Source organism: Perna viridis, chromosome 4 (genome assembly GCF_037379345.1).
Source record: "Perna viridis isolate PV_CMFRI_1.1 ecotype Kerala chromosome 4, ASM3737934v1, whole genome shotgun sequence".
In the NCBI taxonomy this organism is placed as follows: domain Eukaryota; kingdom Metazoa; phylum Mollusca; class Bivalvia; order Mytilida; family Mytilidae; genus Perna; species Perna viridis.
This window is the reverse complement of record NC_142448.1, coordinates 9,636,765-9,656,044: the sequence shown is the minus strand read 5'-3', so window position 1 is coordinate 9,656,044 and position 19,280 is coordinate 9,636,765. Positions and strand designations below refer to the sequence as shown.

The window sequence follows — 19,280 nt, the reverse complement described above, 5'->3', positions numbered from 1 at the left end:
ATGCATGTAAGTTATAGAAGAGGAAGTCTCGTATACAATACTGTACTTAAAATAAAGTCATCTATTTGTTCATGATATTTCATGTTCACTTAAGTTATCTCCCTTTTGAGCCTACCCATCTTTTGTTATCACTTGGCGTCCGTCATCAACTTTTCTTTTAAAATATTTTGTTATAACAGCACGATCCAACAATGGCATCCAGCTCGTGTTTGATGATTACACAATGAATAATGTTCTAAATTAATGCTTTGTTCAGTCACAGAATTAGAAAACAGAGATACAGAATAACCAAACATTTGACGACAGGGATAATGAAATTTGGATAGAAAAAATGTTTATGAACAAGACAATAACAGATTTAATAAATTATAATGTGGTGTTAATAGTAAAAGATGAACCACAACCATTGTATATGCTTTTCAATAAGTCTCTGAGAGTGTTACACATTTCCAGATGTCTAGACACTGGCAAATATTATAGCTTTATATAAAAAGGACAAGTCTTTGACCTCTAACTATAGGCCTGTCTCTTTTTAGGAAAAATATATTACCTTGGTTTTCTACCGTATATCAACTGATCGAAATGTATCATTAATTTTTTGTTACTTTCATTCGATTCGAGCCACAAAACATGCATAACCTTGTGTGACAAAATCAAAGCAATAAACAGGGGTGTGGATTGGGGGTTTGATTTTAAATCTTTAAATATATGGGATCAAAGATAAACAAGATTTCTTAGTTGAAAAGTTATGTAACAAACTGGAAACAATGAGTTGTGCTTAACGAAATATAAAAAGAGGAGATATGGTATGATTGCCAATGCGATCCACAAAATGTCAAGCAACGATCAATACAATTTTCCAGGTCACCATATGGTCTTTGGTGATGGGCAAAACCCATACCACTAAGCAACCTTTGAAAAGCCCCCAAAAAATAATGTGAAATTAAAAATTATTTAAAAAAGACAAAAATCAACAACCACTTGGCTACAGATTGGCATATAAAATAAGTGGCGGGGTTAAACATATTTGTTAGCGCTCAGCTCTCCACAAACATAGGAGAGAGGTGGGAAAATACAACAATAAAACGAACCATAATAATCTGTCGAATTCGGATTTAACTCTTGAAATCGAAATAGAATACACAGACTTTAACAAAAGGTCAAAGGACAACAAGCTACACCTACCTCGAAAGACTTCTATAAGGTAGACTAATATAGCTGGGGAACAATTCATACACGAGTGGAGATTGACAAACACGACAACTCGTACACATTCATTTTGGCTATAATTTGCCTCTCGTTGTATTCTTTTAAAATTCGAAGTGGAAGTGTATGTGTGTTTGTGTGTGTGTGTGATTCTCCAACTTTAAGTCACATTAAGTTGTACAAAATATAAACATTTTTCTACCAAGTATAGTACTTTTTCTTGATAAAAGATATATTTCATCTTGAACATATCTTAAAGTATTGTTTTCTTCATAAAAAAAATAATCGCTGCTTATGACGATTTTAATATGTACATGAATACCATAAAAACTGTTAAAGTCTTTGAATGTAGTTGTCAAGTGTGGTTGACATAATTTTCAAGAGACAGCGGACACCTTACAAGGAAACATTGTCTCCTCTACTTAACGATCTTTCTCATTAGGCACTTTTCAAAGCAGATCGGGTTCAAAAGGAATGGCATATGACCAAGTTCTTCGTTTTCAGTTTTCTCTCATTTTCATAACTGATATGCAGTCATTGGATAATTTATCACTCGACAAATTTCTATATCGAATCTATCCCATAGGACAACTTCACATTAAGAAGCAGGTGTTGTTAATTTTCCATTGGTCTGTGGCAATTTTCCTGAAACTCCTGCGAATTTATTTTTATCATAACTCATACGTATTATTCTATCACGCTAAACTTCTACCTAATGAGGTATCATGGTTATAAGCTAATAAGGCATCATGGTTATAAGCTAATAAGGTATTACGGTTATAAGCTAATAAGGTATCATGGTTATAAGCTAATAAGGTATCATGGTTATAAGCTAATGAGGTTATGTCGCCATAAGACTTAGTCATCACTTAAAATGTTTTATGGTATCAGCTTGTTGATCATTATAATGTTTTAATTATGTAATGATAAACTTGTCGGGTGATTTTAGAGAAAAAAAACAGAGGACTTTTCCCTAGAGCAGCACCTGGACCTTTCTTAGTAAAGTCCATACTGCTCATTTAAAATTAATGTTTCTGTCTATCATTTGGAATTGTTGGTGTTAATTATCAGAGATCTTTGATTTAATGTTTGCCCCCCCCCTCCAACCGATTCACCGAAATCCTTAGTTTACTTAAATGGAAGCCTTGATTAGCTTGAAAACTGTACTGATAATATTTCTAATTAAGTAGAGTACGAATATGATGTCCGACGAATTCAAGATCAACACATTCTTAATGTCTAAATTTACACCATTTCCAAGTCTTCAGTATCAGCTGAACAATAGTGCATAAAATATGAAGGGTGATTGATCATAACTCAAATCATCCATTGGATGCGTTGATGGAACATCTCGTCCAATGCCAAACCAATCAGAATTCATTACTCTAGAGCGACAATCAACGTATCCGGATGATCTAAAACCCAAGTAATAATAAATGCATCAAAGTGTATATGGTACATTAAATCGTCTTCCGCTGGTCATAATTATTATAAAGCTTCCATTGACCAAGCTGTGACTGCTATTTCGTCTTTGTCGTTACCTGCTGTTATACACGATACTGGATATTTCATTGTATGCTGTGTTTAAAAGCAGAGCTGCTTATGTTACCAAGTAAATTTCATTTTGTTACGCTCGCTGATAGTTAAAATAACATTGAAAAAATATGATTTTTCATAATTGTACAAGTGTATTAAATTGATGCAAAGATTTACCTTCATTTCAGGTTTGTGTGTTTAAGACGACACTAGAAAATTGTAAATGATTTATGATGAAGAAAAGCCACCAAAACAAACGATGCTTTTTCAGTCTGCATATGTAATAATTTTACATAACGATATTTTCTGCTTCAGATCTGCCCTTTATAGAAAATCATACATTCATCTATGACTAAAATCAACGAAATGAAACAAAATCAAGAACGATAATTCATGAAAAGTGTCAATTTCATAGACAATCTATATAATTTTTATCTCAAAAGCCCACACAATAAATGAAAAACAAAGATAGATTATGTAATCAGTAACTGTTTCTGAACAAGAAATAGAACTGATTAAGGAGAGTTTTTAACATGTACGAATCACCTCCTGTTTGATTTTTAGAAAGACTGCTAATCAAATTACATTTTATCATAGACCTCAAATGGTGTTTGTTGTGGATGCCTCGCTATGGTCCATTGTTATTAATTTTATATTTTTATTATTTCTATAATATATGACGAGTCATAAATACAAAGTTTACCAATCATATATATTTCGATATGTTGTAACGTGTTGAAATAACTTCTCACCAGCAGCATTAGAATCTAATATATGTAGGAAGATAATAATACAAAGCTTACTGTGGAGTCAATGTAAGATACACATGATATCGTAATATAAGATGAATAAATTAACATGGGAAATACGTTTAATATAACCTTATAAACATCCTTTATTTAGCTTTTCGTGTCAATGAATTTTTGATATTTTAATTTACATACTCATGTAATCCCCATAGGCTTGAACAGTTTTGTGAAATTCAGTCATGAAACTATTTCCACTCTTTGGTTTTACTTTTCTTTATATTGTACAATTTTTAAGTGCTTCGGATGGAATTTCTGGTGCTAAATCTAATTCAGCTTCGGGTAACGCATATTTTATTATTTAATTGATTTCCAATCAAATATCATTTTTTGTATGATAATAAGGTAAAAATCCTTAATTTACCTTTATACAACCGTAGTAAAAAATTGACGCAGATTCCTTAAAAACGAAAAAAAAACAAACAAACAAAACAATAGAAAACAAAACAAAAAAGAAAAAAAGAAGACAGAAATAACAACAACAAAAATTATAATAATATGAAAATTAAATTATTGCTGTTTAGAGGTTTTGTAGGGCACTATTTATGACAAATCTAGTGATATATTGTGTTCTAAGAGTGTTCTAAAATTGTGTTTTTTTCTGACAAAGGACAGGAAAGCAAGGAGATTTTTCCGATAGAAACTGAAATCTCTACTAAAACTAGGAACATAAATAGTCTTATTGTTAGAAACAAAAGACCACATACAATTTGCTTATGCTGAAAACAGAATGGTACAGGAAAGTAGTTTTGAATTCTAATGAATTGCGTCTATTTAAGGCTTATATGGGTAAATGACGTATATTCATTTAGTTTTTTTTCAGTTATGTATATGTCTATGTTACCTCCTCGTGTTAGAGCTTTCTTTATCCGGATTTGTAAATTCATATTGATGTCTTACTATGCCGTTTACATCAGCAGAAATCCAGCCATCACTATGTTTCAATGGAATGACTGCCATTGATAGAATATTAACATTGATAGAGAGAACTGATCTATCAAAATGTAAAGGTACTTACGGTATTTAATATATTTTTTTTTATAACTTTAGAGCAAGTACAAATCTCAATTGAAATGAAGGTTTAGGTCGGTTTAGAGTTTCAAGTCAATGTTCATTTTAATTTTCATTTTCTATGTCCAAATACAGGGCAACTTAGCACTAATTATATTGAAATATAGAAAATATAGAAACACATTTTTTTTTATCTCAGAATAATTCTATATTCGTTGAATTTTTAGAATTGCATCTAACCCACCAAAACAAAACCCTGAGATAAAGGACACTACAGAAACGGAGTGGCCTGCCTCATATCATGACGTAATATCAGATAATGACGTAGGGGAAATCTCGTGATATAATCATACGACATTTCTTCTGCGTCTGCGTATGGAGTATTTATATTACATTTCGTATATAATTCCAGAGCTTGCCAAAGCTGGAAAAATTGAACATTGCCTTACTTGTTACAAATTAGCCATTGCCTTACTTATTACAAATTAGCCATTGGAATAAAGATAACTTTTATGCTTTAACATGTCTAAAGCTGTCGCTTTGACAGTTTCACATCTGACTTTGTTCAACTTACGTTATGATTTCATTCTTTGTTTTTTTTCTTTATGCAGTGACAATTATAAACGGATGCTACCATTTTTCTTTATCACGTTACATATGCACACACATGTACATGTACATAACTAATGCAGCTCAAGAACTATATTTACTAATTGATAGAAAAAAAACCAAAATCAAATTATTTAACTTTATTAATTGTAGAAAGTGCAGCACAAAGAAAAGAGAATTAACTGACACAAATTCTTATGTCGTTTCTTCTTGTAGAGAATCTTGGCCATCCAAGAGACTGTAACGACATACCAGATGACTGTCCCAGTGGGATGTATACTGTATATCCAAGAACTTCGTCAGGGTTCAAAGTGTACTGCGAAATGGATGTTGATGGAGGACATTGGACGGTTAGTTGAATATTAACATATCACTTTCAATTGACACTTTGTATGACATAGAGAATGAATTATAACTTCAGGAATATCAGTTTAATTTTTATGGCATGCTGGAAATGTCAGCGTGTATCTCCCACTTACTTACAAAGTATTATTTTCCCTAGATATTTAAACACTTGGATTATTTTACTGAACGATAATTAATGATAAGTGCTATGATGATACTACAAAGTAGTTTTAATTTGCAGGTATTTCAGAGGAGAAAAAACGGTTATACTAACTTCCATCGAAGTTGGAATGATTACCGAAATGGTTTTGGAAATCTCCTTTCTGAGTTTTGGCTTGGTCAGTACAGTATTGAATTGAATAATATATTAACTATGAAGCTTTTGTATTGGAAAAATTATATTATCGAACTCACCGGCATGGTTTGTTCCTTAATTGTCTTTATAATGTTCATTACACTTTGTGCATGATTGTGTAGACACTATCTAAATGAGGTAATGTGTTACTTTGTCGCCTATGTCTATCAACATTATGTGTGAAAAAAAAATATGATTGTGCTTTTGTTATTCTAAGACCACACCTGTCTTGTTATGTGTGTTTTAAGGTAAACTCGCTAGCGTACTGTTAAACGAAAGTAACCGAAAGCAACGTAACAAACAGTTCAACAATTAAATTAATTGGTTGCAGATTGTGGCGTAATCGTATCTTTTTTTCAACTTTCACATACAGGAAACAGTTTTATGAACAAAATAACAAACCAAGGCAAATATCAGCTAAGGATAGATTTGGCTGACTTTGACGGCAACAGCGCATTCGCCAAATACGACGAATTCAGTATTGGCGATGACAAAAGCAACTTTCAATTGACTGCAAATGGCTATTATGGAACTTCAGGTAGGAACAATATCTTATAGTACCTATAGATTAAAAAAACTCTTTAAACTGGCACAATTCCAAACGATAATTTTCAATGGAATAATCCTTTTAATTTTTTCGAACTAGCTGACCTTTCAATAGTGGGGAACACCATTCGAAACTTCTATACTCACAGCTGTCAAAGAGGGTCTCCAATCCTTCCACAACACTTGTTACTTCCAACGTGATATTAATTCCATGTGGATCATGAAAAATTCGAAAGATCTTCTGGAGACCCTCAATTCAAGATTATTATCAGAATATAATAGTATTAAAATCTATGATTTCTCAATACTGTATACTTCTATTCACCATACTCATTTAAAATCCCGACTTAAAAACATTATACATCGTTGTTTCTAAAAAGAAAGATAATATACCTAAATACAAATATATAGTTCCTGATAGAGATTCCTTAGATTACTTTGTTTAAAAAAATAATTACAAATCATCTTCCAAATATACAGAAGAAGATGTTTTCAAAATGCTGGAATTTTTTTATCCACAACATATTTGTCCAGTATGGTGAACGAGTTTTTCAACAAACGGTCGGGCATTCATATGGGAACAAACTGTGCTTCTCTAATTGCTGTCCTATTCCTTCCCTCTTGTGAGGCTGACTTTATAGCTGATATGATCCGACAGAAAGAATATCGTTTAGCTATATCCTTTTAATCTCAGTTTCCGATGTATAGATGACGTATTATCGTTAAACTATCCTAATTTCGGGGATTTGATACATCGAATCTAACCCCAAAGAACTTGAAATAAAGGATACTACAAACGCTGTGAAGTCAGCCTTATATCTTGACCTACACTTATGGATCGATGGTAAAGGAAAACTATTGACTAAACTTTACGACAAACGTGATGACTTTTCATTCAGAATTCAACTTTCCTTTCATCTGTGGCAAAATCCCTTCAGCACCTACATATGGAGTTTTCATATCACAACTTATACGTTATCAGGGCTTGCCTTAACTACGCAGACTTTTTGTATCTTGCTAGACTTCTTTCAATTAGGCTTCTGGAAAAAGGGTTATTTGCTACAAGATTTATATTATCACTACAGAACTTTTATGGTCGTCATCATGAACTCATGGATCGTTACGATGTATCCATCTGCACCATGAAAATTGACTTGTTCAACGTGTCATAGTTTTCCTTTCCTCTTTCATCTACCCCGGACTGACATTGTATGAGCAATTTGGAGAGTGTTTCTAGAAAAGCAGAGGACCAGTGCACCTTGTCCATGCCCCCAGTTTTTAGTAGAGTCCGAGGTGCTTATTTACTTTTGTTACTTTGTATGTATTATTTTGGTTACTTTGTGTTCCTTGTTGTATTTGTCTGTTTTCCGTGTCTGGCTTTTGTCCTTGGATTGCATTCTTTTGATTTCCGCTAGAATCTTGGTTCCCTTGATTACTCTCCTAGGAAAATAAGACCTTTTATATGTAAGCAAAGAATGAACTTGAACTTGAAACCTATCTCGACCAAATATTTCGGCGAAATGGATTTTGTGCATATAAAATATGGTATTGCAATATTGACTTCGCCCTCTTACAAGTTTCTTAACTCACAATTCCAATTAGATGTATTTACAAAAAAACGAATACTCACAGTTATCTTATTGCAGCTGCAAACATCACATAAAATTGTTACAAAACTTCATCATATGCTATAAATCATTAACAGGTTGAAATGTTTCAGTACTATTTATGTTTTCAAAGGTGACAGTCTAATTCATCATAATGGAAATGGATTTACCACAAAGGATGTTGACCACGACAATCACCCAAAAAATTGTGCGGTGTTCCATAAAGGCGGTTGGTGGTTTAATAGATGCAGTACTTCAAATTTAAATGGAGAGTACTTTTTCAAAGTACCAGTTGGCCTTCACCAGGGTGTTTATTGGAGGACATGGAAAGGAGCAAACTATTCCCTGGAGACGTCCGTTATGATGATGAGAAGATTAAGATAGACGTATGATAAACAATTAAATGAATTGGCATTTATTAAACACTGTACAGACATTCCATTTACAAATTAGTTGATTATCTTGCATTTCAAAATGTTAGTTCATTTACCATAAAAGGTAATGGGAAATTCTTTCTTACATTAACAAATAACATAGGTATTGTTTTTTTCTAAGAACAACTGATATGAAAATAAGATTTTCATATTTATTTTATATTCAAGACTTTCAGAAGATTTAATATCCAGAATTAAAAACTAACAATAACACAATGATGTTACATGTAGTGATGAATAAACGCTTATGTAATGCTGTTTTACATTTCAATAAAAACAAATTATATCCACGTATTTCTAGAATATGTTAGTAGTATTTGTTGTTATAATGATTTAGAAAAAACTCATTTGTAAAGTGTCTTGTGAACACACGTTGTTTGGGTGTACGAGTGAGAGTCATATGCTTAATACATGCATGTACGTTATTTCGAATTAAAAATTAATACCTGCTAAATTGACTCTGTAATGCGAGTGTAGAATGATATGAATTACAATATATATGGAATATTCTCGTCTGTTATCATTACTTTAATCACTAGTGGAATTACACATAACATGCGCAGATTGTATTCGAAGTTCTACGGATGTATCTATATTTACGCATCGTTGATGAAACGTTGGTATTCAACAAGGACTCAAAGTTGCGCCTTTAAAGCGTAAACAAGAACTCTGATGATCATTTGAATGTAACTTCAACTTTGATTCATAGTGTAATTAATTTAATCAAACGTTCAACGTGGATTTTGATACACAAAACCAGATCATCGCTTGCGACAAGGTATTTCATAGGGTTAGCACCAAGGGCAACACAAGTTTCAAGTAAAGGCTACCACTGATCTGTATGTTTGGTTCATATAATCCGCTGACTTTTGTTATTACCTAGGTGGCGGAAAGACAGCCATTAAAGCTGAATTAGCTGCCAACTTTGGTCAGTTCTTGATTCTACTGAATTTGGCTACTTCAATAAAATAAGTTTGTAGTAATGCAATTGAAGCAATAAATGTTGACAATACACACAGAATTTTGTGAAAACAACGTTTTTTTTTAATCAAAGAAGATCGATAGGGCTGATCTAATTATTTTTCGCCATTACTTCTGCAAATTGCCGAAAGGACATTCACCTGGTTAAAAATACTTTAACCTTGGTAAAAAATAACAATAACGGATACATAGGTAAGCAAGTGTCTTGTTTTCATTTCATTTCATCTATTTCTTGATTACATTTCAAGTAAATAATGACCATATTTGAGTCGCATTATATCACAATACGTAAATTCCAAAAGGATCATTACGTAGTATTCGAACCTTTTTCTTTTACGGCTTGAGTCCGTCGGTCTTCCTTGCCGTTGAATAACCACTTTCGCTTTGCAATCAGATTTGTTATTAAAGAAGCGACCTTTACAGCACATGCGCGGAGTTAGGTTACCAGAAGTCACATGCCTACGAACTTATCTGGGTCGATTTTTTGTCTTGCAAGACAAAAATATATAGACACCTATTTCATGTATGTAATGCATATTATTTGTGGATATTAAACGAAATTGTACAAGAAAAGTACAATTTAGTAGAAATAACTCAAATTTCATAAGAAACAAAAATTTACGAAAATGACAGCTAATGCAGCTTTAAATTATTTGATTACTTGAATCTAAGACTAAAGTATTACCGAAAGCCTAGCTAATGCATTTACTTCCATTACAAACCTTGCTACTTCGTTGAAAGAAATATTCAAGAAAAAACGTATATGTATACTAATTTTGATGCTCACATATTTTCAATGTTTACATTTTGTTATTTTTGTATATACCAAATCAGTCCCTTAATTGTGTCCGTCAAAACTTTTTCTAATTTAGTTTCAGTCGATATGAGATAGATATGAAAATTATTAGCAATTTAGATAAACAACTTCAATAAAGCAACTTATATGAACCTTAAGATAATCCGTATTGTACTTTAAACAAGTTTCCATTATCAAATTTAAGTTAACAGTTTAATGTTGTGAAGCATTGTAATGAATTTCTTTCCATTGCTATCCATTACTCTTCTTTGCGTCGCACAATTTGCAATACCTTCGGATGAACATTCTAATGGTAAAACGAATACCGCACCAAGTAAGACAATATCATTTTTAAATTTAACTACATATTTAATCTGTAAAAAAGGTTTTAAGCATATTGTTTGAAATATTTACTTCATTAATATGCAAAAAACAAAACAAAAACAAAAACAAAACAAAAACAAAAAACAAAAAAAGTTTGTAGTGATTATTATAATCTAATAACAACATATCCCTGTTATAGTAGCCTGATTGTAAGAAGGGGATTTCGAGGGAACCAGGACTCGAAGAACGGTAATACAATAAAACAAAATCCATGGATGACGACGTGACAAAGAATATTTGACATGCGCAACACAAACATGAAACGCGCCGAGAACAAAAGTAATTTAGGAAACCCGGATTTCAGTGGAATGGGAATAATGGCCAGGTGGTCCGGTAGGGTAAGCTTCCTCTAAATTTTTAGAAAATCTACCAAGTTCCTTTGTCACATCTAGGGTAGACGAAAAAGGACAAGTATAATTAGGTGAACACCTCGATTTTCTTGGCGAAGATGGAAACACCATAACAATCCTAAAATTCATGTAGACGATCATAAAACTTTTGTATTGATGACTTTCATCTTTTTACAACGTTACCCTGTTCCAGAATCATTCTTTTAAGAAGTATGGCATGGTACATAAAGTCAGCGAAGTTTTGGTAAGCTTTGGTATAGCGTATGAGTTGAAATATGATAACTCCATCCACAAGTGCTGAAGGGTTGTCGCCACCGATTAAACGAACGTTGACGAAAGAGAACGTAGTCATTTCTTTGTACTTAAGTTAAGCCACGATTTTTCCTTCGCACAGATCTTCAAGAGTAGGCCAAGTTATGGGGATGACTTAATAGTTTCCATAGTATCCTTTATTTAAAGTTCTTTGAGAGGGCGATTAATGCAATGTACAAAGTCCTAGAATCAGACAAAAGGACATCTATATAGTTGAAACTGAATTCAAAGCATGTTTCTTTTAAGAATCAAAAAACTTGTAGAGGATCTTTATTATCTTCGTCAAAATCAAATTACTAGACGATGTCATACTATTATGTAACATTATATAACTAATGAATAACTTTAAATCTGCATCGTTCATGTGCGAGTGTAGTAAGTAGAAATGCGTAAAGTTGAAATGTAAATGTCGTAATGCTGTGCAATTAGAACTTAATCAAGTAATGGTTTCTAACGGATCTTCGAGTTTAAAAATCCACATTAAATACTTTTAAAATTAAAAAGTTCACAAATATAAATATTAGTTTTCCTGTATATGCAATTTTTAATTTATTTTACGTCTATTTATCAATTCGCAAAAAAAACTTATCATCATTTAATGATCGTGCTACATATGAATATAATTTCAATATAATTTGATACTACTAGAGAGATAGGTAGGAGGAGGAAGTGTCGCACTGTGGTTGTATTCCTTTCCAAGTTTTTTCATAACTGACAACAAAAATCAAATGAATCAATTTGTTTTGCGCATTTTTGAGTGATAGGACAGTTATTAGACTTTCTTAATAAAAACTTTCATATGCTTTGAGAAAGCGGGGAATGTGTAAGGATATTTTGTGACTTATAACTGATTTTTAATTACGCGAACTATTTTTTAAGTTTACATGTATAAGGGTTGAACCAGTTTAAAATAAAAACGTGAGAACATATAAACAAATAATTACCATTACACAATAAAATGCCATATAGTACAGATAATAAAACAAGTTAAAATCACACACTTACACATAAAAAGATGTTACATGTAATTATGAGATACCCGTATACATCAAAGGTATTACATGTACATATGAGATACTTGTATACATAAAAAGGTGTTACATATACATATGAGGTACATGTATGCATAAACAAAATATGATAATGATGAATGTGACAGAGTGATATGGGGAAAATGGGAGTTGTTCATATACAAATTCACAGGAAAATTGTCACATTGTTTTAATATGATTTCAAACATATGGAAACACATGTTTAGGACCAATAGCGAAATTTATATTTTTGTGCCTGTAAAATAACACATGGATACAAACGTTTTTTTTTTTAAATTATATGAAGCAATACCTTTTTCATACATTAAGTCCTATGGAATGTTATTTACCTATTTTTCATAAATTAATTTGTTAGCCCTAAACATATGTTTTTCATATGTTTTTTTTCATAGTGGTCTTAAACATATAAAACACATGATAAGCATATGTTGCAATTTTGCCCTGTGTAGAACTCATCGGTACAGGATTTGGTTTCTTATTCCATTTTTTTTTGCTTGAGTACTTCTTAAATACAACGTTACGGTATTTCTGAATCCTGATCTTCCTCAACGTATAATTCTTGTGCTGCTTAAAAGAGTTTAACCATTGAAACGCACATCATTTCCAAATTTGCTATTATTATATAATTGGTATTTTTGTTTTTTTTTTGCACCGTAACACTTCAATACTGTTTAATTTTCACTTTTACACTGTATATACTTGGGAACTTGGGAACATTTACACTGTTTGCAAATGGGTACTGTTTTTAACATTTCAGCTTTTTGTTTCACATGGACACTTTTTTTCTCACATTTTTGCTTTTTGCTACACAAGAATGCTGTTTTCTCTATTAGACTGTTTACACATGATTACTGTTTTTATACCTTGATCAATGCTTTTCTAATTGCCAGAAAAAACAGCCATCAGTGTGCTTCAATGGAATGGCTGCAATCGAAAGAATATTAAGCTTGATAGGAAGACCTAGTAAATTTACATGTAAAGGTAAATGCTGAATAAAATTATGCATTTACTAAGTTAATATTCACAGTTATTTCTGTCCTTTGTAATCGCACATTTGACTATAGAAAACAGTGATCACTATGTAAATTGTTCTTTCTTATTTCATTGTATTACAAATTGTAAAATGAAGATACACGTAATCTTTAGGAAAATAATATACATGTACACTTTTATTCAGCGTATATTATTTGACGTATACTAAAAACCTTAAATGTGACCAATGAAGTCATTCTCCCTTTTAAGAGAATCTTGGACCTCCAAAAGACTGTGATGACATACCAGATGACTGTCCAAGCGGAGTATATACCATATTTCCAGATACAACCTCAAGGTTTAAAACCTACTGTGAGATGGATGTTGATGGTGGCCATTGGACGGTCATTACTTAACTACGCCAACTGTGATTATTTTTAAAATTTGTTTTAAAACTAATTTTGTTTTTTTATCTGTATGGTCAGAATCAGATGTTTTTTTTAATCAGCGTGTAACTAAAATTGAATTTCACATGCCAATAGCAAACAGTAAAAATATTTAAGCATAAATCTTCAACATATTAATTTGCGATATGTAAAAAAAATAAACTTGCATTGTAATCTTGTGAATTAACTAAATGAAGTTGTTCTATATATTATTTGCAGGTATTCCACAGAAGGAACAATGGATACACACATTTCTACAGAGGTTGGGTTGACTACCAAAATGGGTTTGGAAATATCATAACCGAGTTTTGGCTTGGTAAGCGAAATGAGTATAATTGCTTGCACCGGTTTTAGCATCTTCATTTAGATAAAAGGTAAAGCTTTCCCTTGATGACAATGTTACATGATACCCAGTTCCTTAGATTTCTATAGTATGATAAATATCTTAAAATCCGATTTTTGTCAAAATTCACAAAAACTTGACTAATACATGTTCAATATCATATAAACACATGAAGCCTTCACCCAAAAAACCATGTGGAAATATATAAAGTTTCCTATTACCCCAATGCAAAAACAGTATATTCATATGTTTTGTAGGAGTAACCAGGTAAAAGAATATAAATAAAGACAAAGACAGTATACTCCAATAAACGAAGTGCATCATCCTAATTAAAATTATACCAATCCATTATTTCATTTAGTCACTACATTTAAATTCTTACAACACTCCATTCTGCTTTTTATTCAGATTACCTTTTCAGAATCCTCGGGATTTTTCCTTCCAATAATGCTTTCAATAAATTGAGAAAAAAAATCTGATTGGCTGATCAAAAAGGTCATCAGAACAGAAATTAGAACGGAGTGTTGTTAGATCCTACATACAACGACTGAATAGAACAATTGATAGGTCTAATTAATCTTCAGTAGATTGGAAATCCATAATTCCATAATCACTTTTGATAAACCATTTGTTCCTTACACCGCGTTGTCGTCAGGTTTATAATTCGATCCATTGCTAGAACTGTTACTTCCATGTGGTAACGTTTCAGTACAGATTTAGACAAAAGTCCAAAGGAAGTTCGAATTACTGTTGCACGTAGTACTACATGATTGTCGTTTCTGGTATTAAGCTTTTCTACTTTGGGAGATGACACATTTGTTTCGTGGAATTTTGACTTTATGAACTTGTAATAAATCATATATTTGTATAACAACTGACTTACGTCCTGTGTGTCGGTGGTATTCTCACAAGGCTGTTAAATATTCAAATTTTCAAGGATTTAAAAAAAGTACGTTCGCAAAGTTCTTTATGTCCGCTTATTGTGTTAGCACTTTGCGTTCTGTTTGGTACAACAGATTGTTGATTCTTCATAAGTCACAAATGATAGACCAAATACCTTTTTCAGGCAAGATTTAGTTACTCCTATAACGTTACCGAAATCCCCTGTACCGACCTGGGGGACGTTTTGGAATAATCGTCCACGTTGTTCCGAAAGTTGTACGTTGTGAATTCAAAGTCAAAACAACGCAATGTACATTTTATGCTCTACTTATATAATACATATGGTACCGCAACAACCCAGGTTCGGCACCACATGTTAACGAATACATTGCATTATGTTTAAGATGTATCTAATTTTCTCCATATTTTGTACATAATAACGTGACAGAAATATTACATGTTCTTGTAATTCCATCACAGACATACTAATTCGCATATTCTTAAAAATTTCGATTTTAGACCACTAACATATTACTTGTAAGTGCATTTTGTAATGTTATTACAATAGGTTCGTATTTGCATAAAATCGTCCCTTGATCAAATAGTTAAAAGGGGGAGGCAATATATTTAATTCCAATGCATGTTTACCAAATAATCTCCATTCTTACGCCGAAATGCGGTCTCGTCTGTGATACTATGTTATTTAATTTCATCTTTTGTATCTTGTACTTTAAGAAAGGAATAATTCTAAGGCGTCATACAATACCTCTTATAATTTAATTAAACTAATGTTTAGTAAACTAGTAAACATGTAAGTAGTATTTTGATCACTGTTGACACATTTTCTAAATAACATAAAATAACATTTGCCTACGTCAAAACTTTCCATTATAAATCAAGAGTAAAATATATTTAGCTTGGAGTATATATCACTCCGGTATTGTTTTATCGATTTAATGCTTAGACCATTAACATGAAAAAAAAAAAAAAAACATCCGATAACTGTTCATAAACATAAGCAATATATACTCAAAATTGTCATTCGTACTTGAATAAAAGAGTTAAGACTGACCTCAAGGTTATGCTTACCATATGCACCATATTTGAAAAAATATCCAGAGCACAGTTTCATATATGTATTTTATGAATGTAACTGTTAATAGTAGGAACTTATCGTCTAATATCAATGTAAGTAATCCGGTAGAACTTTGACTACTAGGATATATTGCGTATATGTATCAGAGAGAACACACAATCTTTATATGAGCATAACCAATATGTATATATTTGTTTATGGTATTTTAAGACTTAAAATGTTTTAATTACAATTACGCATTTTTGTTCTAAAAAGTCCGATTACAAAAGTCTTCCCTATTTGAAACGTTGCTTACCTTCTTCACAGTGTGTAAACTTCACTTAATGCTTGATTGATACTGCAGGAAATCAGAAACTATACAAACTGACAAGTCAAGGCAAATATCAATTGAGAATAGATTTGTCTGATTTTGATGGAAACAGCGGCGCATTTGCAAAATACGACGAATTCAGCATTAGTGATAACAAAACCAAAGTTAAGCTGACTGCTAATGGCTATTATGGCACTGCAGGTAGGGATATAGAAAACACCCTTTGTAAAAGGGAGACATACAAAAGTTTATCCACACTTTGTTGTATTACATGTAGACATATTATCATGAGCCATGCAAGTTTCGATGAGACTATGACGGTTGACCATAAAGTCAATTATGTGCTCTTTTTAGGAACACTTCCTCTAGGTTGGTACATTTTACTTTTTGGCCTAGGCGTAAGATAATTTGCCCGTAGATTTATAATTACGAGGCCAAGTGCCACGTAGTATGATCACTTTAACATTTACCTCTACATCAAACCCTCCAAACTGCGTTCCTTTATCGGAATACAATAACATTGAAACCTATGATTTTTCGCCTCTTTATACGTCTATTCCACTTACTCGGTTAAAACCTCGACTCAAAATCAATGCACATCGTTGTTATTCCCCTTAATTTGTAGTCCATATAACTTTACAAATATACTGAAAAAGATATTTTCAAACTGCTGGAATTTTGAATCGATATCATATTTGTCCATCGCGGTCGGCATTCCAATGGGAACAAATTGTGTTTCTTTACTAGTTGACATATTCCTTCACTCTAATATGACAGACTTTATAGCTGATCTGATCCAAAGGAAGGAACATCGTTTAGCCAGATCCTTTGATCTCCGTTTCCGCTATATACAAGTAGATGACGTATTATCGTTAAACAATCCTGGTTTGGGTATTTTTAACATGGCATCTAACCTCAAAGAACTTGCGATAAAGGATACTACAGACACTAAGACGTCTGCCTCGTATCTTGACGTACACTTAGAGATCGATGATAAAGGAAAACTACTGACCTAAATATACTACAAACGCGATGATTTTTCATTCCGTATTGTCAACTTTCCTTTCATCTGCGGCAAAATTCCTTCAACACCTGCATATGGAGTATTCATATCACAACCCATGCATTATGTCAGATCTTGCCGTTACTACGCAAAATATCTGTATCGCGCTAGACTTCTTACAATTAGCTCATGAAACAGGGTTATGTTTCTACAAGATTGAAGTCATCACTGCAGAGTTTTTATGGTCTTCATTATGAAATCGTGGATCAGTACGGTGTATCCATCTCTACCATGAGAACCGATTTATTCAAGGTGTCATAGTTTTTCTTTCCTCTTTTGTCTACCACGGACTTGACTTTTTATGAGCAACTCGACGGGTGTTTCTAGAAAAGCAGAGGACTTTCTCTACCTGGTCCATACATCGAACTACCATATATCGTGTACTAAGGTACAGCCCTAGATTAATCATACGAAGAAGAATGACCTGGTCAGCGAAAGCTATGTTTTTATATAGCCTAGCTGGCCCAGTGGTTTAGGGCGCTTGACTTTGTGCAGGCGGTGTTGCCATAGATGTCACAGCGGTTCGACTTCGAGTTCTGCGAAGTGAACGACCAAAAAAATGCTGTGCAAATTTTACGATTCTAACATCGTTGGGAATTTTTCAGACCCTTATATACATATATATATAATAAATGTTAACATTGAAGTTCCAATTCTAAAGATATAATTGTATTTTGGCACCAAATTAAAGGAAGAGTTTGTGTACAATAGATTGAAATTCCTATTTACAGTAAAAAAGACATGATTTGATCATTTTGTATTGACTAAATGCTCCTAGAGTAGAATCGGTATACTTATAGTACTTCGAGATATCCGGTCTTATTCGATTTCATTGTTGAAAAGTTATACAAGCATTCGAATTATATTACAATCAAACAAGTGTTTCAGGTAAAAGGCGTATTAAAGACATAAGCTATGTATGATGTTAAACGTACTATGATTATACGTTATTTTGTTTTATGTAAGTTAAAAGTTGAAACTCAGTGATGTGAAATAAATGTTGCTTTTAAGGTGATAGCCTTGTTCACCACAATGGACACCAATTCTCCACGAAAGACGCTGACAATGACAGGCATCCTGGAAACTGTGCAGAATCTACTACAGGAGCTTGGTGGTATAATTATTGTGCCACTTCAAATCTAAATGGAGAATACTTTATTAAAGAACCCCCAAAAAACCGAGGAATTTTCAGGCGTTCATGGAAAGGATACAATTATTCTGTAGAGACATCAGTTGTAATGATTCGAAAAGTATGAACGCAGACATTCTTGGGAGAGTTATTACGGAAAGAATCAGTTTCATATTTATCATGACATCGGCGTGTGTTTACAATTACTTTTGTCTTAGTTTTGCCTTGTGCAAACTTTTTGTTGCAATCGTGAGATTAAATAGATGTGTGTTTGAAGGTCAGAAAATCTGCAATCTAATAAATCTTTTTTTTTAAAAATGTTTGCTCTTGTTTTTCAGTCTTGTTGAATTTCAAAAGAATTACACAAGGAAATGTGTTCAAAATCATAATACTTTTCATTGCTCAAATCACCAAAAAGCCACTTTCAGAGCATCTTTATGAAAGAAGTCATCACTACAAATTAACTTACATCAATACTAAACAAGTATTTTTTTCATTTCTTTCGTTGGGATATGTATTCCTTCTACCATAATATCCTGGTTGTACGTAGAATGCCAAACGTTGTTCAAGAAGCAAGGAATATTCAGGAGAAGCATTTTTCACATGAATTTCACTTAAGGACGATATGCAAAATATGTGTTCCCCATCCCCGTCAATTAAGCTTCTGCATTGTCCTTTTTTAATTGTCAGGTATAAATTTTATTAAATT

General features: G+C 32.4%; 2 protein-coding genes across 3 annotated transcripts; both read left to right on the top strand.

Annotated features, from left to right (window-relative positions):
• Positions 1-3,685: 3,685 nt before the first annotated feature.
• On the top strand, positions 3,686-8,964 carry LOC148618768 (fibrinogen C domain-containing protein 1-like). 2 transcript variants are annotated; one of them, XM_088577959.1, is made up of 6 exons: positions 3,686-3,830; positions 4,469-4,558; positions 5,385-5,518; positions 5,755-5,851; positions 6,242-6,406; positions 8,155-8,964. In XM_088577959.1, exons 1-6 carry the CDS (start codon positions 3,731-3,733, stop codon positions 8,403-8,405), a joined length of 837 nt encoding a protein of 278 aa, XP_088434085.1. In that variant the 5' UTR covers positions 3,686-3,730; the 3' UTR covers positions 8,406-8,964. The 2 variants fall into 2 exon arrangements, with proteins under 2 accessions (XP_088434085.1, XP_088434084.1); XM_088577958.1 differs by having other exon boundaries at positions 3,691-3,830; positions 4,466-4,558.
• A 4,700-nt stretch (positions 8,965-13,664) lies between these two features.
• Positions 13,665-18,855, top strand: LOC148618767 (ficolin-1-like). The gene is made up of 4 exons (XM_088576899.1): positions 13,665-13,706; positions 13,968-14,064; positions 16,413-16,580; positions 18,454-18,855. Exons 1-4 carry the CDS (start codon positions 13,680-13,682, stop codon positions 18,696-18,698), a joined length of 537 nt encoding a protein of 178 aa, XP_088433025.1. The 5' UTR covers positions 13,665-13,679; the 3' UTR covers positions 18,699-18,855.
• Positions 18,856-19,280: the final 425 nt, after the last annotated feature.